This window comes from Diabrotica virgifera, chromosome 3, assembly GCF_917563875.1.
Source record: "Diabrotica virgifera virgifera chromosome 3, PGI_DIABVI_V3a".
NCBI classification, from domain to species: Eukaryota; Metazoa; Arthropoda; class Insecta; order Coleoptera; family Chrysomelidae; genus Diabrotica; species Diabrotica virgifera.
Genome location: NC_065445.1, coordinates 259,253,610 through 259,278,366, shown reverse-complemented (window position 1 = coordinate 259,278,366; position 24,757 = coordinate 259,253,610). Strand labels below are relative to the sequence as shown.

The 24,757-nt window shown below is 33.8% G+C and overlaps 1 protein-coding gene across 1 annotated transcript in view; it reads right to left on the bottom strand.

Annotated features, from left to right (window-relative positions):
* The window catches only part of LOC114324772 (glutamate receptor ionotropic, NMDA 3B-like), a 424,994-nt gene that overhangs the window by 150,813 nt on the left and 249,424 nt on the right, over positions 1-24,757 (bottom strand). The window contains 1 exon segment of the mRNA XM_050647354.1: positions 23,448-23,723. Coding sequence (XP_050503311.1) covers positions 23,448-23,723 — 276 coding nt within the window.

Here is a 24,757-nt window from a genome sequence, read left to right as displayed (position 1 = left end):
AAATATTTTTAACTGGCATCTTTTTTGTTTTTTAATAGTAACAGTGCTGGTTTTTGGTAGAATTTTTTTTGCTGGATTTAGTACCAGATTTCGGGAGGCAAGGTATGGAGCCCATAATCCTTCACACAGCCGTCGAATAAACTTACGAAGACTGAGTCTACTTCCAGCTACATACTACTATAAATACATAATCCATGAATTTATTGCTCCTAAGTCAATACTGATTGATGTAACGAGCCCAACACAATCACATTTTTGTCACTCTCTCCTTGGTATGCAGTGTTATTTTTTCGTCGCTCTGGAATATAAGGGTAACATAGGTACAATTCTATATTTTCACACTTTACGCTTATAAACCGGGAGATATTAACAGAAGTTCAACCACGATTTTCTAAGTCCTGCCCTTTGCAATACTGGAAGGTTAGAGAAGGTACTTACAATTTGTTGAAAAATCCACGGGTTTCCTGTGACATTTTCCTGCGAAAATTAGATTTTCCATGAAACAAAAAATTGGGAGTTGCGATGAATTTTTAAGTCCTGCCATATCCATAGAATAATAGGATACTATCTATTTTATGAAGTAAATTTTTTGGGCAGGACGGTTGCAAAAGGGAGTATACAGATATACAAACATTTAATGAAAATAATGAAATTTTCATAATTTTCTAAGTCCTGCCAACTTAATAAATTAATCATATTTATTTCAAAATAATTGATGGATTCGACCATTACTTGATGGAAGTTCATTTTATCTCACAATAAAACACTGAAAAACGTTTGTTTTCTATACTTCCACAAAATTTATTACAACTATGTTATTACTACAGCTGTTTCGGCAAAGTGCCTTTCTCAAGTAATGTGTTTGTCTTTTTAAGTCTTTAACTGAAGAGGTTGAGGAGTGGGGAGCTGTTTGTCTCGAGTTGGTCATTAAGAATTATATCTGTATTTTTCAATTTATTAATTTCCATTGATTCTAAAAGTGATAGCTTAAGGCCTTTATTTTGAATATGTAGAATTTGAAACTCTTCATTGAAAGAATGATTATGATCTAGAAGGTGAAGTGCGTATGTAGAAGTGTCTGTTTTTCTATTGTTGGAAGCCCTTTTGTGTTCTGCTATCCGTTTGTCAAAAGTTCTGCCAGTTTGACCGATGTAAGTTTTCGGACAGTCACCACAAGTTAGTTTGTACACACCACTCTGTAGTTGCTTTCTCTTTCGGCTTTTATTTCAAAATGACCAAAAAAAATGTTGGCATGACGTCACCTAATGTTTAACTGCACTTGTTTCTTGGAAAATTTTGTATAAAATTTTCACTCTGGTTCCGTGATTTTCTAAGTCATAAAATAAATTTTGTTATAAAATAAATAATTTCGGTAGACATTATTCAAAACAGCAGGATGTTTAGTTACACCTTTTTTACTATATATATTTAAAAAAATTTGTAAGAAAATTCGTGGAAAATTACACGATATTCTAAGTCATGCCATTTCGCACATATCTCAAGAAGGTTAATATAAATCTATTTTCAAAGAGGCAGGATGGTTGTATATTTATTTCGTATAAAAAAATTAAATTGTGTGTCTGTAAAATTATTTCAGGGTATTATACAAACATATTCATATCACCACAATTTTCTGAGTCATACCATGTCGAGTATGCTTAAATAATACTGATCTAAAACCGTTTACAACTTGGCAGGATAACCGCAAAGATGAATAATACAAAAAATTAATTTGTACCTATATCACTAAAACAATCGTATCCTATTGAATATTATTTTCCTGAATAATGTCTCGGAATTTTTACACACTTTTCAAATCTAAGAGCAAACTGTAACATCTTTATTTTAAGTGACTAGATCATATTTTTATCTAAGTAAACGCAATAAAAGTAAATAAACAATTTTTACAATTTATTGGTTATAGTAGGAAATTTACCTACCCATTATATTATATAGGGTGTCCAGAAGCTCCCATAACAAACGAAAACCAAAGATTCCTCAGATAATTTTAAGAAAATTTAACTCAATTCACCTAGTTCAAAAATGCTTCCGTGGAAAGCTAGAGCTCTTTAAAGATGGCGCCTTGTAATTCATCATCGTCATAATTCAACCCGGATCTATCCAATGCTGGATATAGGTCTCCCTCAGTCTTCTCCATGCATTTTTGTCCTGTGCTGTCTGCATCAAGTTTCTGTCGATCCGTTTGATGTCATCAGACCATCTGGTTGGCGGACGACCTCTACTTCGATATGCTTCGTCTAGAAGAAGCATATCGAAGTCTTGTAATTAGTTTCTTTAAAATAGCTGCAGAACGCTTTTATTTGGAAAAACGAAAACTGGTACGCTTATTTATCTTCCAGAGGTCAATTGTCAAATGTCAATTATCAATTGTCAATTTTTAGTACCCGTCATAGGGGTCCGTTTTTGGGTACGGAAACGGATATTTTATCGAATAACTTTTCTGTCTAACTTTTAAGCGTTTCTGGCACTGGATTATTAAATTCTGGGATAGTTTGTACTAAAAGGTACTTTTGCTTTAACTCAGAAGAATACGCAGTATTCTAGAAAAATCGATTTGGAAAATTTTTCGTTTTTTGGATTTTTGAGTTTAAAAGAATTTAGAAAAATTCTATTTAGGAAAACGAAAACTGCTACGTTTATTTCTCTTCCAGGGATGAATCGATTTTTTCAATTGTGAATTTCTAGTACTGGTCATATGCATCCGTCTTGGGTAGATCAACGGATATTTTATCTCATAACTTATTGGTCTTTAAATTTTTAGACATTTTTGAGAGTAGAGTATTAAATTATGAGGTATTCTAGTACTAAAAGTTACTCTTGCTTTAAGTCGGCAAATACACCGTTTTTTTATTTTCTTTTTTAAATTTTTAAATTCAACAAACGAAAAATTTTAAAATGGATTTTTCCAGAAAACCGTGCATCCTACTGACTTAAATCAGGAGTACCTTTTAGTACTAGAATACCTCACAATTTAATAATCTAGTGTCAAAAATACCTAAAAGGGAAAGACAAAAAAGATTCCTATGGCCGGTACTAGAGATTCGCAATTGATGGAATCGATTTATCTCTGGAAGAAAAAAAGGCGGACCAGTTTTTGTCTTTCGAATTGGAAGCGTTCTGGAGATATAAAAAACTAATTACAACGCGCCATCTGTAAAGGGCTTTAGCTCCCTTAGGCAGGCTTACAATATTACACTTACCAATATTTCAGCCAACAAAATTCAAAGCTAATATAAAAATGTGGAGTCGGTTTATTTATTGTTATCAATAAATTTTTCTTGCATAGCAATTTTTATGCCGCCTATATATTTGTTGTTATCAATATATTTTTGTTGCATAGCAATTTTATCCCGCTTTCTTACTTGTTCGAACACAAAATACACACGCATGTAACAGGCGCTAAGTTGTCGCACTCAACTGGTTTTCCTGATATTGTAGGATTGTACATATTGTCCTGATATTGTTTCCTATATTTGATAGCAAAATATATTAACACTAAAAACACCAGAATAAATCGATTTTTAAATACAACATCTATCTACTTGCAACTTTTTGCGTTGTGTTCAGGATAACATCAGGAAAAGGTGTACAATATAAAAATGGGTGGAAATTGCATTTAATGCATAACATGCATCCAAAAGTGCATAAACCTGTCAAAATCAGTGTATTAAGAGCAAAATTTTGTTATTTGGGAGGTTTATGGAGTTACGAATACGCAAGCAGAACCGACCTCCGAATCACCTAGTGCCCAGAGTTACTGCTAAGGCACGCCATCTGGAGTTTCGTGGGATATCGGCAATAAATTAAAGAAAAGAGTTTATTCGAGGGTTTTTGGGATGGCCGAACACGAATATGACATTACAACTGACCCTCAGAGCACCTGGTGCCCAGGGTGACTGATCTCGAATTTAGAGAGTTTTTGGAAGTCGATTCTGATGGCGTATTCATGTTCAGCAACCACAAAACTGCTCGAGTAATCTACTTGCATTTAATTTAAGAATATGGCGTGTATATTAGTCACCCCGAGCACTAGGTAAAGATCTGTTCTAATGTGACATTCTTGTTCAGAAACCCCAAAAACCACCTGGGTAATCTGTCTGTATCAATTTACTGCCGAAATTAATCGTGACCCATCAAAATAGCCCGGTCAAAACAGCCCCGTCAAAAAAGCTCCGTCAAAATAGCCCGAACACAAAATAGCCTCGACAAAATAGCCCGCAAACAAAATAGCCCGCAAACAAAATAGCCCCGACAAAATAGATCGCACACAAAATAGCCCCGGTCAAAACAGCCCCGGCTAAAATAGCCCCGGCTAAAACAGCCTCTTGTATTCAATTACATAATTATTTATACAAGGTGTCCAAAAACTTTTTTTAATTTAAATTATTTGACAGAAAGGAAGAATGTATTTAATTTATTTAATTCAAAATTAATTTTACTGTTGCCCGAAAACAGAAAAAAATATTTATATCATAAATTAACATTGATTTTCCCTTAACTTAAATGTTCAAACTTCCAAGAGGCAGGAAAGACAGGACTCGAGTTCTCTGAAAAGACAAATTTTATTTAATGTGGTTAAGATAAACATCTGAATAGAGAATAATTACCATTTCCGAAAAAATATATTTTTAAGGAATTATTTCATGATGAATTCTGAAGGGAGCTTTTTTTTCGGGGCTATTTTGTCGGGGCTATTTTGTCGGGGCTATTTTGTCGGGGCTATTTTGTCGGCGGGCTATTATTCCGCGGCTATTTTGTCTACAGGCTATTTTGTCGGAGCTATTTTGTGTGCGGGATATTATGTCGGGGCTATTTTGTCGGAGCTTTTTTGACGGGGCTGTTTTGACGGGGTACCGAAATTAATATATAAAAAGGTACCATGAAATATCATTTTATTATAATACTAAAATACATGGTGTCCAATTTAAGAAAACTCAGAAAATACTCATTCCGAGTTTCAACCAACCCCGTATACGAAAATTAAACATTTTGGTATACTATTAACAACTGACAATAGTATACTATATTAAAAATCGTTTAAATATAAATTAATAGAAGTTTGGATATCAAATCACTAACAATATGTATAGGGTGTGAATATTCCTACAAAATTAACAAAAAAACGTAATTATATTTTAAACTACCGCGTATAATACTTCAAAACACAATTTTTTATTAAAGAGAACATCAAGTAGAATCCAAAAATGCAAAAATGTACTGGGTATTCCATTTAAAAAAACATAAATTTGTGTCACCCTGTGAAAACGGGTAGCCCTGTATAATAGAAAATACTGTTAAATCATAGTCCTATCTGTGGCCCATGTTTTACCTAAATAACTTTTTTCGTATATCTTACGACAAACGAGTAATTGGACTTTGTCATACTAATGCCCCACCCTGTATACAAAATAACCATAAAACCATCCTGCCTCTTTGTAAATAGACTTATATTAAGATTCTTAAAACATGTGCAAAATGGCATGACTTAGAAAATCGTTGACTATTTCACGAATTTTCTTACAAATCTAGTACTCCTGCCGTCTTACAAGAACCGTTTAACCTTCCTGCCGAGTACCGAAAAGGTATTGATTGTATTTGAGTATTATAACCTTTTAAAGGCCGGACTAAGAAAATCACGGAATCAAGGTGAAAATTTTCCGCAGAATTTTCCAAGGGACAAGTATACTTAAACATGAGGAGACGTCATGCCAATATTTTTTTTGATCATTTTGAAATAAATATGTTTAGTTTATTTAGTTGGCAGGACCTAGAAAATCATGAAAATTTCATTATTTTCCTTACATGTTTGTATACATATATACTCCGTTACCCCGTTTGTAACACTTCTGCCCAAAAAATTTTCTTCATAAAATCGATAGTATCCTCTCTATCTACGGATATGGCAGGACTTAGAAATTCATCGCAAAACCCTATTTTTATTTTTTGGGAAAATCTAATTTTTACACGAAAATGTCACAGGAAATTTGTGGATGTTTCCACGGATTGTAAGTACATCGTCTATCCTTCCAGTATTGCAAAAGGCAGGACTTAGAAAATCGTGGCTGAACTTCTGTATAATATCTCCCGGTCTATTAGAAAATCTTCCTTTCTGTTGCGATTCCAAGTACCCACAGGACTTGTTGATCTATTTTGCAATGCCTTGGCCAATTTCAACGAAGTGACGTGGTTATCTGTCGTAACATTTTTGCCGTAACTTTCCCAGTTGATTTTCCATTATCCGCAAAACAAAGTGTTCACCAACAATTGTATCTTTATTGCGTTGATGATCAGTACCAGTATAAGGGTAACCCAGATCAGTACCATTTACAATAAACAAACATCCATAAATATAATTTTACCTATCCGACAGGAATTTTAAAGAAAGTCTCATCGAATTTCCAAGAAAATGGTAATAACTTACACATGGCCAATTTGGCCCATTCAGATTTCTAGGGCAGATCTGTTAGAAAAATCATTTAATAAGTTTAGTGAACCATATTTTTTTGTGTTAGATAGGGCTTGGTATCAAAATATTAAAAGTCATAAAATATGAAAGTATTGAGATATAGTCCTAAAGGAAACAGGTAAAGACTATTTAAAATGGATATAAAATGTTTAAAAAACTGAAATTAAACTTACAAAAATACAAATTTAATACCGGCAGATTCAAGAAATAATTTCATCATCATTACCTAGCGCTATAACCCTGGGTGGGTCCTGGCTGACTGTACAACTTTCTTCCAATTTCTTCGGTCTTCCATCAACCTAGGGTCAAATGGGATGTTCATTTTTGGGAGATCTGCTTGGATGTTATCTCTCCATCGTATTTTGGGACGTCCGAGTAGTCTTTTGACTGTAGGAATCTCCTCCCATACCAGTCTTACAAGTCTCTCGTTATGAAGTCTGTTTACGTGGCCTGCCCATCTTAGTCGCTGTGATTTAATTTCTTGGACAATATCGGTGTCATTGTAAAGTTCTTTTAATTCTAAGTTGGTTCTGATCCTATACTGGTTTGTGTTAATTTCGTGGTGAGGTCCGAAAATTTTTCTAAGTATTTTTCGTTCAAAACGTCTGAGCTTTTCTTCGATTGATTTGGTCATGGTCCACGTTTCGCAACCATTTGTTAGTACAAGTCTGACGATGGATTTATAGATTTTGATCTTGGAACTTCTTATAAGATTTTTTTATTTTATAAGCTTATCCAGTGCGAATAGACAGCGATTTGCTGATTGGATTCTGTCTTTTATTTCTTCAGTAGCATCGTTGTCAGCTGTGATTACGGCCCCCAGATACTTAAAACATTGTACTCTTTTGAAATTGAAGGTGTTGACCGTCACATTTTGTCCTATCCTGTATCTTCGTGTCGTTCTATTTATACAGATATATTTCGTCTTCTCTGCATTAATCATCAGCCTTACTTCGCTTGTTGCTCCTTCCACCTTGTTGAAAATGGCTTTTGTGGATAGGATGGAGTCTCCAACGAGATCAATGTCATCTGCGTATGCAAGTAATAACTTGGGACCTTGAACCGATAGCAGTTCTGTTTTTATATAAGAAATAATTTGGTTGTGGCAAATCGTTTAAGGTCCTAGTAGTAAGACATATATGTAACGGATGGATGAAATTAAAAATGAGTACAAACATTTTCTTACAGAAATTCTTCCCACGTTCTTTTTTATGTCAGTCAAAGTCATATATCTTAAACAATAGTGCGCCTACATCCCTAAATATTTGTTCTGTCTCCAGCCATGGTGATGTGAAACGTGGCATGCTACGATCGTCCGGTCGCAATCCCAGCGCTTCTTATCTAACGACTGTAATCCTTACTTCTTGTAAAAATAGCGGTCGCGGTCTCTTCACTTCTTCAGCCAGGGCACGAAACGACATCAACTTTTTTATTTCAACTAAATGCATTAAACGAGAGAGCATGTCGCTGCCAAGAAAATTTTATAGTATTACAAGTTGGAATGAGTGGTAGAGCTCTTTAACGTAGCGAAATCTTGTACGACGAAAGCTGTAATTTAGAAATGTTGACTTTAACGTGACTTCCTGGAATAAACACAAACTGGGGACATGGCCCCTTTTTATAAAATCTTGAATGAATAGGTGAGCAAAATTCAAGGGTTTGAAGAAATCATGTTTGATTAGGAAGGTAACAAAAATATACATTAAAAAGAGATAAAAGGGTGTAAAAGCTTAAAACAATGTCTAGCTGAGATTGCTAACAGCAGGTACAAAAGACTTACATAAGTAAGATCGTTATAGATAGTACTAACGTATTTTATAAAGAAGAAAAGTTACAAATCAACACAATGTGCATTTATCCAGTTTTTTACTAAAAAAAATTAAATTGCAAATATTTAGACCAGAACTCTACTTATCTTTTATATTATCAAGAGCCGCCTTTGACACGCCAAATAGGGAGCAAGTAAGAAGTTACTTAGAGAAGATACAAGCACGAGGAACACTATAAGAGCAATGAGATCTACCTATAAGATGATAGGTAGAACATAGAGATATCGGAAAAGAGATCAGAATAACTTAATGTGAGAGAGGGGATAACACAGGGAGATTGTCTGAGTTCGCTATTATTTATAACTAGTGATTTGTCCCGTCGCCATGCGACGGGAAATGGAATCAATTGCCTTCTGCAGTGACTGCACTTAATTTTTTGTAACATATCAGAGTAACTCTTATTTAAAAAAATATTCGAGTAGGACTGGATGGATTTGGCTACTTTTGATTTTGAAATATTTGTAGAAGTCTAATAGTCCAGAAAGCCACTGCGCATCCGCTAGGAAAAATACTCCAATTCGGGTTTTTTGCACAATCTTACTCAAAAAGGACCCCTTTAAACAAATTTGCATGTTGCCAGGTCCAAAAGTGGGTCAACATTTTTTTAAACGTTTTTTTTTTGTTTTTTTTTCCTAAAATTATTGTTTTTGCATCGAACAAACTTTTTTAGGTTTTTTGGATCATTTCAAACAGAAAAGGTCTTTAGTGACTTTTCTCTAAAGTTGATAGTTTTTGACATATAAGCGATTAAAAATTTAAAAATTGCGAAATCGGCCATTTTCAACCCTCAGAAACTATGGGAAAAACTGAAAATTTCGATGTTGCAAAGATAAGAGAATATTCTTTGAACATCGATTGATGAAATCCCGAAGAGTTTTTTGCAATACAATATCGAAAACCCCTTTGTTTTTTAATTGCCACTCAAGCGGGAGCTTGATTGGCAACCGTTACATGTATAATATATGTAACATGCGTAAATATAATATGTACGGAAAAATATTTCGATTCATTTTTTTTTCCGCCATCTTGCTTGAAAATATCCCCTCTTAACAAATTTTTATGTTGCCAGAATGAAAAAGTCAAAAATTTTTTAAACGTTTGTTTTTTGTTTTTTCCTAAAACTATTTCTTTTGCATCGGACAAATTTTTTAGGTTTTTTGGATCATTCCAAATAGAAAAGATGTTAAATGACTTTTCTGTAAATGCGATAGTTTTCGAGATATAAGCAATTGAAATTTTAAAAACAGCGAAATTGGCCATTTTTAACCCTCAAAAGCTATGTGAAACACCAAAAATTTCAATGATACCAGGGTACGTAGATATTCTAAGAATATCGATTGATGGAATCCCGAAGAGCTTTTTGCGATACAATATCGAAAACCCCTTTCGATTCGATTGAGGGTAAAATTGTACATAAATCAGCGCGCCTGCGCACACAGACAGTATGTAGTTCCTTGCTAATCTTTCAAGATAGGTATTTATGTATCTGTATCCGTGCAAATAAGTCATTAAAAGAATACCTATATTAGTGTTTTTAGTAAATATATTATTTATTATAATTCTTGTGTTTTTGGATTTGTGTTTCTCTGTAGTAAAATAATTATTTTACACTACATAACATTTTTACACTACTTGTCGCCGTGTTGTGTAATTATATCCGAAACTTACATGTCAATTAGAAGGACCTCGCTGGTGTAGTTGTTAGGGCGTTAGCTCCGTGATTGGAATGACGCGGGTTCAAATCCTGGGCGATTCATTTTTTTTTATTTTTGGTTGTTTTAATAAAAATTTCTTGAAAGTGGTAGATAAGAAAGTTAGTTTAATTTTTAAATAAAATACAAATATCCTGTTAAGTATATTTACTTCGTTGAAATTACCTATAGAAACTAGGACTAATAGAAAAATATCTTCTTACGTGCGTACAAAGTACACACACATTCTTCTTTTAATTGCTAATCAAGTGGGAGCGACACTATTTTCAACCGTTGCATGTGTATAATGTAATGTAATCGTAATGTAATTTTAAGTTTAAAAAAATTGTTTCAAATTTTTTTTGACACATTTTTGACCCTGGCAACATGCAAATTTGTTAATAGGGAACCTTTTTAAGCAAGATGGTGAAAAAAAAAATTGAATCAGAATATTTTTCCACGCACTTTTACGCATATTACACAGTTACAATGCAACGGTTAAAAATAGTGTAGCGACCGCTTGACTATAGCAATTAAAAAACAAAGGTATTTTCAATATTATATTGCAAAAAGCTCTTCTGGACTTCATCAATCGATATTTTTCGAATATCTACGTACCTTGGTATCATTGAAATTTTCGGTTTTTTACGTAGTTTTTAATGGTTAAAAATGGCCGATTTGGCAATTTTTAAATTTTCAATCGCTTATATCTCGAAAACTATCACATTTACAGAAAAGTCACTTAGATATTTTCTATTTGGAATGATCCAAAAAACCTAAAAAATTTGTCCGATACAATAAAAATAGTTTCAGGAAAAACAAAAAACAAACGTTTAAAAATTTTTTTTGACTATTTGATCCTGCCAACATACAAATTTGTTAAGAGGGGATATTTTCAAGCAAGATGGTGAAACAAAATTGAATCGAAATATTTTTCCGCGCATGTATTTACTCATATTACATACATGCAACGGTTGCCAGTCATGCGCCCGCTTGATTGGCGATTAAAAAACAAAGGAGTTTTCGATATTGTATTGCAAAAAACTCTTCGGGATTTCATCAATCGATGTTCAAAGAATATCTTCTTACCTTGGAAACATCGAAATTTTCAGTTTTTCACATAGTTTCTGAGGGTTAAAAATGGCCGATTTCGCAATTTTTAAATTTTTAATCGCTTATATGTCAAGAACTATCAACTTTAGACAAAAGTCACTAAAGACCTTTTCTGTTTGAAATGATACAAAAAAACCTAAAAAAACTTAGTTCGATGCAAAAAAAATAATTTTAGGAAAAAAACAAAAAAAAAACGTTTAAAAAAATGTTGGCTTACTTTTGGACCTGGCAACATGCAAATTTGTTAAAAGGGGTCCTTTTTGAGTAAGATTGTGCAAAAAATCCAAATCGGAATATTTTTCCTAGCGGATGCGCAGTGGCGTTCTGGACTAAAGGAAGAAAATCTTTACAATAATAATTTCCCATCAGATGTCAAATTTTATTAGTGGTGTGTATATGACAATCACATTGTTATTTTTAGTATTTTATTTTACATTTTCATCATATTTTCTTACCTTTTAAACCTTCCTTGGACTTCTACAAATGTTTTAAACTCGTAATTAGCTAATGCGATTCAGTCATTCTGGAGCTGTTATAAAAAATATATTACAAAATAAAATTAGGTTTATTAAACGTCATTCAATGTTTACATATCGAAACCCTACCGGACAGACTGAGTGACTTGTCGAATTAGGATTTTATAAGATTAGATTATATTCTTTTTCATCTACGTTTTTCACTAGGACTTGGTTAAATATAGTACCTCATTTGTTTATTTTAGTATTCCATGATTTCTTTTTGTATTGTTGTGCATTAATTGTTTAATCTTCTTGGGTTATGGTTACCTATATGTTAAAACTGTTATGTTTTTTTGTTTGTTCTATTCTTCTATGTCTGTATATTACTATTTAACCATTGGCATTCTGCTTTGGCATATATCTAAAATATTTTTTATACACTTTTTTGTATCTATATACGATTATCTTAGATTTTAAGTTGACTATATTTCGTTACATCTAAGATTTCTTGTGTCATTTATTGTTATGTTTTGCATCTGGTTCGTGTCAGAACTTCTTATTGTATTCTTGTCGTACTTATTAGGAATAATTTTTATACTTTAACATTCAATCAGAGTGTATTGACTTTATGTCAGCTGTTGTTTATCAGTGGGTCCATTAATTTAGCTACTTAATGATATTTTAATAGAGAATTATCATGATGGTAGAGGAGCCCAAGCAGGGATTTTTGCAGTTACTCGAGCGCGTCAGATTAGCATATGGGGAGAAACGTGGTACCCTATCGAAAGATACCAAACATGGCCCCCCACGGAGAGGGGTGGGGGGTAAATTTAAAATTTTAAATACAAATCCCGCGATATTTCGCGAAATAAACATCAGATCAGAAAACTGCAAAATACACTTTTTCAATATTTTTGAAAAATCTATCGAATGATACCAAACACGACTTCAGACGGAGTTGGGGTGGGGGGTTACTTTAAAATCTTAAATAGAAGCCCCATTTTTTATTGCAGATTTGTATTCTTTGCATAAAAATAAACAACTTTTTTTCGAAATATTTTTTCGAATTATAGAAAGGTGGCGCTATAATAGGAAAAAACGATTGTTGGAAATGGAAAATTAAATTAAAAAATGGGAAGTCCCCACTAAAATGGAAAATTTTACTTAACTTTTTTTGGTTTTAGGACCAAATAATCACAACCCAATACTGCCCAATAGGTCCCCAAAGCGCTCGAGTGACTGCACATTTAGCATACTTTGCCCTAACATGATATTTTATGAAAAATTTGGTAATCTACTGTTTATTATTTTGCTTATCTATTGAATCATTTTTTCGTTCATCCAAATCTGTGAATAAAGGGTTAACGAACTATTTTTAAAATTTGCTCTTATCTTATACGATTTTCCCATTTGGCACTCCGTATTGTTGTCCTAACTAGAAAGATGTTTGCGAACCACGTTTATTTTCCATGATTTTTCCGAAGTGTCATTTCATATTAGTTATACAATATAAGCAGTAAACGTACCAGGAAAAATATTTATGTTGGCGAGAGCTTATAGCGAACTTTATATACGTTATTACTGTATGTCTTAGGACTTGTTTTTAGAAATGCCTTTTAGAGAAATGTGTCCTTAAAATGTGTGACCTAAATTTATTACGATATATCTTGGAATGTGTTTCACGAAAGATGAAAAATATATGTACTTCAGCATATGGACGTTAACTGGTGAAGTGTGTTGATGCCGATATTATTTGTAACGTTAGGCACCATCATAAAAATGAAATAGTATTACAAAAGACTTGAAGAAAGGTCTTTTAAGCCATTTTTAAAATCCATTAAAATTTTTCATTTTTATTTGCCCTATAATACATCTTCTATATTTTTGTGTTTAAGCATAAAATTATTGAATCTGGAAGCTTCTTTTTATAGTAAAGCTACGTACATTTTGCCGTTCAAAAGAGAATTATCAATCTTTCACTTATTGATTTACCGATTTTCGGAAGTTTGGTCAACTGAAAGGGCACTTTCTTTGTTCTATAAATGAGACACAGTTTATGGATATTAAGGCAATGGGAAACCAATACATTAAACTCTCAAAGAGCTTTCTTAAAATTAATCATCATGCATGACTAACAAAACTTTAAACCAACATTATGTGGAACTAGAAAAATAAGATCCGGAGAAAGATGAAAAATCTCAAACTGCAAGGCCTCTCCTATCCTTAACATGCAATAAACTTGCGAAATAGAAACTTTGTTACAAGTTCAACAATGTTACAAGTCTACATACATATATACATTAGAATTAGCAAAGCCCGATGCAGAAAATGTAACAATTAACCATAAAATGGTATATTATTCAGAAAGTCAAGACGGTACTTCATACGCGTATGGTATTCAGATAATACTAAACAAAACACTAGTCAAGCTGTTGTAAATTTCAATCCATATGCAAACAGAATAATCCTCATACGAGGTTGTCTTTTTAGTTTTGTATATATAGCCATAAAAAAATATATAGACTTAAAGTACTTTCTTGCACGATTGATAATTTTTGACTGTTTACCGTGACAGATTTTACGTCAGTAGGTGACATTTGCTAGCAACTCGACGGTAAGTAATCCAACTCGACGGTAAGTACTCCAACTCGACGGTAAGTAATTCACTTACCATCGAGTTAAAAAATCTCTTAATTTTAATTTATTTTTTGAAAGAATAAAGAAAACTAACGAATTATTTATTAATATTGAAACTTCTTAGGCCTATAGCCAACATTTTTTCCCTTCAAATACGCGATCAAAGTTGAAAACTTGGAAATATCAATGCCATCATAAAGAAAAACGGTGGATTTAATCATTGAATATTCTGCCCAGAGGCTTCCAAGAGCTTTCAACTGCATATGTCTTTGAACGAAATATGCCAATAGAGTCTTTTCTTCGATTCTTAAATTCTTGCCTTCGCACCATTTTTTAAAACTTTGGTAGGTATTTTGGTAACGGATTTTGGATTTTTCGGGAATAATTGCGGAACACCCTTCTTCCCAAACCCGTTCAATTTCTTCAAATTCACTTTCGCTCAGATTTTAATTTATAATAATCAAAATTTTACTTAAAATTATTGACAACTAAATAAAAACTCAATTCTCCATTGTTGTTATGCACCCTAGTTACTACCTAACAACCAAAGTATCTATCTTGATAAAATGAATGAAACTAGTCAATATGACGAAAATGTTTAATTTTATCATTTATAATGGTATTAATCGTGCAAAAAACGTTATAAGCATGTCGAACGTTAAGGGTAACCGATCTCAGACAATAATTGGAGTCGTCGCTCCGCTCCTCCTCCAAACAATTGTCTTCGATCGGTATAAAACCCTTACCGTTCTCCATACTTAATATAATATATTGCATTTCAAAATAAGTCCACCAAGATCGAAACACTTTTGCATTACGTTCAATCCAATTGGTAAAACAGTAGTTATTTCAGTCTTCAGCGGACACCTGCAAAATGGCCGTTTTAAAGGCATCGATGGCTTCTTCTGGCGACTAGAATCGCCGCCCACGCATTGAATTCTTGATCTTTGGAAACGTGAAGAAGTCGTTGAGACTTAGGTCAGGGCTATGCGATGGATGGTTTAACAATTCGATGTTTTGAAGCTGCAAAAGCTGTATTGTCTTTTGGGCAGTGTGAGCGCTTGCATTGTCATGGTGTAGGATGATTCGCAGTTGTGTGTTGCTTTGTCGGAGTTTCGCTATAACTTCTGGTAAACAAACGGTTATATACCAATCAGAAATAACCGTTCTTCGATCTTATAGATCAATTGTTGTCACATGACCAGTTTTTGACACACTTCGAGGACGGATCACTTTTGTTGGTTTTTCGTCATATTGAAACACCCACACAGCGGATTGGCGTTCATTTTCCAGTTTGCTAGGAGTAAATCCAAGATTCATCGCCACTAACAATACTATAAACGTTTTTTGAGCTTTCTTTGTTGAACCGTTCCAATGTTTTTTGACACCAATTGACGCGAACCGCTTTTTGCTCTTCTGTAAGCAAATGAGGGATCCAACGGCAAACCAACTTCCTAACACACAGTTCTTCATGTAGGATCTTTTGGATTGAGGTCTTTAAAATGCCCAATGATGCCTCTATTTCCCGGTATGTTACACGACGGTCATCTTCAACTAACTGACGAACCGCATCAATGTTTTGCCGCTTGACTGATGTTTTGGATGGATCTGGCCTGGATTCGTCGCTGAGACTTTAGCGATCACGTTGAAATTCGCAATACCAGCGGGAAATAGTTGACTGGTGTGATGCTTCATTCCCAAACACAGAAATCGTTTCAGCGTGACATTGCTGTTGGGATAATCCTCTCCGAAAATTGTAAAAAATTATTGCTCGAAAATGTTCTTGGCTAAGATCCATTTTTCGACCGACTCGCTAATTTCAAAAATTCACTGTATCTACACGACTTACTGTATCGCAATGAAATTCTCGATTTATGTCAAAAAAAGATTGAAGTTACGTTTGTGTTGGAAGGTTTTAGTGGTGGCGCCCTCTAAGCGGCTATATGCAAAACTAAAATGACAATACCTACTAGTTTATGCTCCAATCACGGAGAAGCCAGAAAACGATATTAAAAGTTTTTACGAAGGCATAGATTGTAATATCCATAAAAACGCAGGATATAACAATAAAAACGGGAGACTTTAACGCAAAGGTAGGATAGAAAAAAGTAGAAGAATATACAGGAGGATATGTAAAGGAAAGTGATATCACGTCTTCTTCTTCTTTGAGTGCCTCTCCTATCGGAGATTGGATATCATTAGGGCAATTCTAATTTTATTTACTGCTGTTTTGAACAATTCGTTAGTGGTACAGCCAAACCGCTCTCTCAAATTTCTCATCCAGGACATTCTTCTACGGCCTGGATTTCTTCGTCCTTGGATTTTTCCTTGCATTATGTTTTGTAGGAATGTGTACTTTTGTCCCCTCATCAGGTGGCCTAAGTATTCAAATTTTGTCTTTTTTATATTCAGTAGAACTTCTGGCTTGTTATTTATTCTGCGTATTACTTCTTCATTTGTAATTTTATCCACCCAACTTATTCTTAGTATACGGCGGTAGCACCACATCTCAAAGCTTTCAAGATTTTTAATATTCCTCTGTTTAAGAGTCCATGACTCAACACCGTAGAGCAAAGTACTGAATATATAGCACTTTAACATTCTAGTTCGTAGATGAATACTAATATCACGATTACAAAATAATTTTTTCATTTTTATAAAAGTAGACCTGGCAATTTCAATACGTCTTTTTATCTCGTGATTTTGGTCACCTGTTTCATTGATAAGGGTTCCCAAGTATTTGTATTCGTTTACTTTTTCAAGTTGGGTACCGTTTATTGTGATACTAGTGTCATTTATTGGATTCTTACTGAAGGTCATATATTTGGTTTTTTTGGCGTTCATCCTTATGCCGTAGTTATTACATATCTCATTCATACTTTCAACTAGATGTTGTAGATCTTCCGCTGTTCTTGCCATTATCACAGTATCGTCAGCATATCGAATGTTATTGATAACTTCTCCATTGACTATTATCCCTTCGTTTGCATATGAGAGAGCTTCTTGGCATATTTGTTCGCTGTAGATATTAAACAAGAGCGGTGACAATATACAACCCTGTCGTACCCCTCTACGTATTTCTATTTCGTCCGATGTTTGGTCTTCTATTTTTATATTAGCTCGCTGATTCCAGTACAGATTTAATATTATTTGTATGTCTCTGGTGTCAATGTTCTTACTCTCCAGGATTTCTTTGAGTTTACTGTGGCGTACTTTGTCAAAGGCCTTTTCAAAGTCTATAAAGCAGGCGTGTACCTCTTGGTTAACATCTAGGCATCTCTGTGTTAGAACGTTCAGGGCAAAGAGAGCATCCCTTGTACCTAATCCTTTTCTGAATCCCATCTGTGTATCGTTAATATCGATGTCTAGATTTTGATAGATTCGGTTGTGGATGACTCTAAGAAATATTTAAAGCAGGTGACTCATCAAGGAGATTGTTCGATGATCTGAACATTGCACTGCCTTAGTTTTCTTCGGTATGGTGACAAACGTAGACAGCAACCATTCTTGTGGTATTATACCAGTACTGTATATTGTATTGAATATATGCAATATTATGGTTACGGATTGAACACTCAAAAGCTTCAGCAGTTCTGTAGGGATTTCATCAGGTCCGTTTGCTTTTCCATTTTTAGCGTTTCTTATTGCGTATTCTACTTCTTCTTTCAATATGTCTGGCCCAGTTGCATTGATTATCTGAGTTAAGTTGTTTCTATCGTCTTCAAATAATTCATTCAGGTATTCTGTCCATCTTTTTATTTTATTCTCTAGATCTACAATAAGGTTTCCATCTTTGTCTTTAAGTTTACCTATTTGGCATTTCTTTATGCTTCCTGTTATCTCTTTTACTTTTTTGTGCATATTGAACGCATCGTACTTTTTCTCATAGGTTTCCATTTCTTCACACTGTTCTTTAATCCACGCCTCTTTGGCTTCTTTTATTCTCTTTTTTATGTGTTTGTTTATTTCTTTGTATTTGTCTAGGTAATTCTTCATATTTCTTCTTTGTTCCATCAAGTCTAGTATGTTCTGTGTCATCCACCCCTTGTTCTTTGTTGTCGTTTTTGTCAGATGTTTCTTTCCTGCTGTTTGTATAGCTGTATTTATGTACTTTAATTTTTGGTTAACGTTATCTGTATCGTTAATTTGTTGTTGCACTGAACTGAGGTTTTCATTTATTTCTTCTCCTGTTTCTTGTTGTATATTTTTGTTTCTAAGTTTAACTAAATCTAGTGTCTTTCTTTGTGGTCTCCTTATCTTTTTTGGTCTCACCTCTATCACAGTAACTACCGGATTATGATCTGAGCCTATATCAGCTCCTGGGTACGTCTTAGTACATTTAACAACATTACGATACCTTCTTGCTATCAGAATGTAGTCTATTTGATTTCTCACTATTTTTTCTTTGGTATGTTGTGGAGATGTCCATGTATATAATCGCCGAGGAGGTAATTTAAAAAGGGTGTTTGTTATTACGAAGTCTTCGCTCTGGCAAAATTGAATCAATCGATCTCCTCTGTCGTTTCTGTTTCCAAGTCCATAGTTTCCTACATGTTCTCCTACCTTACCTTGACCGACCTTGGCATTAAGATCGCCCATTATTATGTTAATGTGTTGCTTTTTTATTGCTTTCAGCATTTCTTCTAAGTCGTTGTAGAATTGTTCTATTTCATCGTCATCTTTATCTGCTGTTGGTGCATAGGCTTGAATAAGATTTATAAAGTTACCTATGTCTTTCTTTAATTTGTATTAATATTAAGCGTTCTGAGTAAGGAGTACAGGTAATCAGAGAATTTTTCCATTTCTTTGAAATGATGATTCCAACTCCGTACCGATGGGTGTTGTTGTCGATTCCGGAGTAATAAAATACGCCATCATTTCGTGTTGAACATTTCCCGGATCCTGGCCATTGTGTATCGCTGATTCCTAAAACATCGATGTTTAGTCTATTCATTTCTTGTTCAACATTATCCAGTTTTCCTGCAGAGAACAAACTTCTCACATTCCACGTTGCAACTCTTAAAGTTGTTGGTTTCCGCATTTTTGTAGAAGGATTTTGCAGGTTTACGACCGAGTGAGCCTTGTAGTCTTGTGCTTTTCTCTCTCTGCCGGATCTTGGTATCCGATTCCCATGATCAGTAGAGTTTCCACTATTTTTGGTGTACACCGTAATGACTTAACTAGGGGTACTCTATGAGTCTTTAATGCAGTGGTTCACGTGATATTCTTGTTCTCATGATCATTTTTCAGTGCGTCACAGTTTTTCGATTTCTCTCTAATGCATTAAGTTAGATGAGACGGAAAAAGCGGTAGCTCCGTGATTAAACACAAAAATAATGCAGCATTACAATGGTTATATACATAAGATGTCTATTCCTAACCTACGTTTGATTCGTTGATATTTAGAATGCGCGTTTTTTCTAGCCAATCAAATACACGTATTACGAACATTTGACGAAAACTTCGTCCATTTTGGCCATTTTTTAGAAGTGTCAAAGAGTCAAGTGACGGTTATTATTCAGGTCAGTATTTTGTGTACCTGTCATTTTGAAATTTCGAATTCGACTTCACTTGTGTTTCACAACGTCTTTGTGCATTATTTTGTGTTTTGGTTTAGAATTTAGTTCGTTAAAAGTTAGTCATTGGCGTGAGGAGACTAGAGACATTCGAGATGTACCGAAGAGTGCTAAATATCTCATGAGTAGATAGAATAGCCAACGTGGAGGTAATGAGACTTACGCATAAGGAACGAGAACTAACAAATAAGAAGAAAACTGAGATATATGGGACATGTGATGAGAGATGTATATCTAATACTCCAGGTCATTATGCAAGAAAAAGATCCATAGTAAGGAGACGTAACTCATGGCTGAAGAACCTTAGGAACTGGTTTGGATGTAATAACAATGAATTATTTAGAGCCGCGGTTTCAGAAATAAAGATCGCTCTGATGATTACCGACTTTTGAAGCGGAGACAGCACCTAGAGAAGAAGATAAAAACACAGTTTATGGATAGTTTTGTGTCATTTTTTAATGTTTCCATATTTATAAATTTAATTAACAATATTGTTTACTTTTTAATTTTATTCCCCTTTATAAAAAATACCTACATGTTAACATATTGTGTAAAAATCAAATCTACTAAATTACTAATTAGTTTAATTCCACAAGTAATTTTCACCTATGGCTAAGTACGATTGTGGCATCTGTCAGATTCGTCAATAATTACATGAAATAAGTCTCGACACACCCAATACAGTATATGACGTCATAATTAATAACGCACTGAAAAATGATCATGAGAACAAGAATATCACGTAATTTACTTTAAAAAATCCAACCACATGTAATGACAATAAAATTGTCCAATTTCCTTCTTATGCTTGAAGTAGATTTACATTTATTGTTGTTGTTTGTATTTGTAACATTATTTTCCTGTCTGGGAAAGTTGTGACGTTTTTTACAGCTTTACCTGTTTTCTTCGCCACAATTACTGCTACGCAATTTTTGTGTTTTAAACAGCCTTCTCCTGAATAATATTATTATTATTATTATTATTATTAAAGAAGGAAAAGGAGCCGAGGTCTAGGACCTATATAGCTCCATTTTACTAAAAAGAACTATGCAAAAAGAAACCTAAACTTAAGACTACATACGACTTATAAATTAATTTAATTTAAGAAAAGAAAAATTATTGTTCCCGTGGTACAGAACTAAAAGAGTCATATTTATTTTTGAAGCAATTTACAGATACAGCCCCGACGACGTCGTGTGGAAGTGAGTTCCAGGTATAAAATATTCTATTGGATATAGAGTTCTCACGACATTTACTGTGAAACTGTTGTCTGGCTAATTTGTATGGATGACCCCGCAATCTAAGGTCGTTACTCAAAAGGAAGAGATGTGATAGATCTATCCCAAACCTTCCCTGTAACGCTCTATAAGCAATTATTAAATCCCCACGAAGTCGTCGGTCCATAAATGTAGGATAATTTAAGTAGGTTAACCGTTCTTCGTAGGAAGGACGACGACGGCCATAAGGAATTCTTGTTGCCCATCTTTGCACAGATTCAAGTCGATCAGAATCCCTTTGCCAGTCGACATTCCACACGGGTCCGGCAAACTCTAAAATAGGTCTTACATATACACTAAAGAGAGCAACAAAATTTTTTGGCGATATCTTAGAGAAAGTCTTAGATAATAAGTAAACTGATGTTCTAGCTTTATTGCATACCGACTGGATATGTTCAGACCAAGATAATGTTTCCGTCACAAGTACACCCAAGTCTTTTTGCTGCGAAACAGTTTTTAGAGAAACATTTGAAAGTACATACCGATTCCTTGGATTGTTTTTACCTAAATGTAGAACTGCACACTTGGATGTGTTTAATTGCAAGCACCAATCGTCTACCCACTTAGCAACCTCTTGAAGGTCGGTCTGTAATTGATTGTAACCAGAAAAGGGATTTGCATATAACTTTGTGTCATCAGCGAAAAGCGACATGTTACTTTTAAGGTGAATTGGCAGATCAGCAACGTACACTAGGAACAAAATCGGCCCCAACACTGAACCCTGCGGAACGCCACTGTATACACTAAACATTGAGGAATAACAGTCACCAACGCGTACACAAAATTTACGGTTTATTAAATCATATACAATGTGATCGTCTGCAGTTACTTTTCCATACTCTGGCCATTTCCTTTCATTTATTCCAACGATACTTATATTTAGGTGCATCATTTCTTTTATGGTGTTGTTAATCTTTCTTGGTTCGTACGTGCTTTTTACATTCCATGTACCTATTTTCCTTTCGTCAGGTCAGAAGGTGTATTCAAGCTTCTAGCTAGTAGAGCGCCCGTACTTGGGGCCGATATGTTTATCAGCCATTTTTATGATTGTTTCTTGGGAAAGTTAGGCCCTAGGTGCTTTTCCGTTGCCTTCCTAGTGTGTGTAATAGAACGACATATAATAACCCGACTGTCCTCGGAAACCTAGTAATCATTCGGGGTTGGAAGTAACAAGAGTCAGAGAGGAAAGACTGATAAGAAAGATTATAGATATTTCACTCTCAAGACAAGTTAAAAAAGAGTAAAATATGAAGACCCTTAGTATTCGCCAGGTACGTTATATAAGCGTATGAGTAGTGATACACTTGGCAGTCTCATTACACGAGTTTGGTAACAGTTAATCAAAAAAGTCGTAATCGTTAAAAATATGCTATTATTTAACAGAGTGGCCCGATTTACATAATAAACAATGTTGTTAAATTTACATTTTTGTTAAAAATTTACTTCATAATTCGTGAAATAAAACTGTTGACAATTTGGATGTACACACACCAAAACTTATATGGTATCATCTGATATTTCTTATTATTTCGGGCCAATTTTAAAAAACGAACACAGGAAGTCAAACAATATTTATTTTAAAGCAATTTAAAAACAAATACATAACAATTAATAAAACAATAAAGTATTTAAGAAACAAATTGGATCTAGTTGTATTACAGTCAATGGGTCTATTGAATAAAAAGAAGTGTTTGCTTTTACTTACAAATATTTAAGTATTTACTTAATAGTAATTGAATAAAATCATTTCTTTAATGCTTTATTTATTTTGTATTAAGTAAATAATTAAATACGAGGAAGTAAAAGCAAATACTTCTTTTTATACAATAGACCCATTAGCATAAAAAATTTCAATGTAAAACGAGTAATGTTTATATTGTTTTTATTTTTTTTTTGTTTTTCTTGGTAGTCAGTGCTATCACCTCTAGTCCTTATGCAAGCTTCAGTTTGCGTGGGCACGATCCTAATCTAATTATTAAAATTTTGTTGTGGTAGGTTGCTCTATCCTTCAAGAGCAGCTTGCACTAGCCGTGCGGTGTTTTGTGGATTATCCCGCCGAGCTCTAAATTTTCTTTTAGTTAGAAACTAACTGTAATAACAGTTAGTTTCCACGTTAACAAAAAGAATAATTCAATTTTGACGTTACGAATTAGTCGCCGTTACGAAGTGTCGCTGTTACGAGCTGTCGCCGTTACGAGTTGTCCGTTACCACTTGTCCAGTTACGAATTGTCGCGTTACGAGATTTCTGCTTACGTTTTTTATAGCTAACCTGGAAGCCCATGCATTAAAAATATGTATAGAATAATTTACAAAATATATTTTTATACCAATTACCTATTTTCCAGATTGAAACTGGAACCAATAACAAACATACTCACTTGTAAATATAGCGATCCATAACTCCGGCGAAAAAGGTAACAAGAAAGCCATTAGTGGTATCTCGGATTTCTGTTGTGGAGCCGCCAAAAACGAGACGCCACTAAAGAAATACGGGACGCTGTAATCTATCACTTCGCTTCTGATGCTGGAAACGCTGAGAGCCGCGAAAGACATGTGCGCTGCCCCCGATACTAAATCCCCTACGATGCCGTTCCATTTGATGTCCACTTCGTCAGGGTTCAGCTCCTTGACACGATCAGATTTCACGTGATCGTCTTTAAACCTGGAATCAAGAGGAAACGTTTTAGAATCTGGACTTTAAAATGTGGAAAGGAATTTATCCTGGATTTCGTATAAAGCACTTTTCGTTCTAAGCACGACATTGTAAAACCACGAAATTTCCACTTCCGAAACCTTTCTCAAAATACAAAACATTAATAACTTGTATTAAACGCTTTTCGTTAGTTCAATAGTTTGCGTCAAATTTTTAGACGTTAATTTGAGTGCCTTTTCTTCAATTCAAATTAATGAAAATTTACAGACATATGCATTCGCGCTGGAACAATACACGAATAGTCAATAAAATGTTTTTATGTTTATTAATAATTGTTTAAATAAAAAAATTATTTTAATGGAAAATGCCTAAATTTTTTTGTTTTTTATAATGTAGAAACTTTGAATTTTTACGGATTGTAGCTAATGATATAAACTATACATAATTTCACTTTTTACGTAAATTGTTTACGTTATGCTTCATAAATAAACAATATAATTTCAAATTTTGAACGCTCATATATTTGTTTAAAAAAATCGGCGCTAATTCGTGTCAAATTTCAATACGATACGAAACAAAACTTCAACCAAAACTGGAATTCAAAAAATTCGTGTTTTTATCGTAGTCTTAGAAAAACCACCGGTAGAGACGTTTTGTGCTACAATTAACATTAGAATTCGTTTTGGCGTATTAATTAAACGATTTTCTTTAGTTCAATCGTTTGGGTCAAATCTTAGGACGTTAATTTGACTGCTTTTTCTTCAATGCAATGACTAAAAATTTGCAGATACATATATGCATTTGAGGGAACAATACACGAAGAGTCAAACATTTTTTTTATGTTTGTTAATGTTTAAATAAAAAAAACGATTTTAACCGAAAATGCGTAAATTCTCTTGTTTTTTACAATGAAGAAATTTGAAACTTTTACAGATTGTAGCTAATTATATGAACTATAAATATATTTCATTTTTTACGTAAATTGTTTACGTTATGCTTCATAAATAAACAATAAAGTTTCAAATTTTTTGCCGA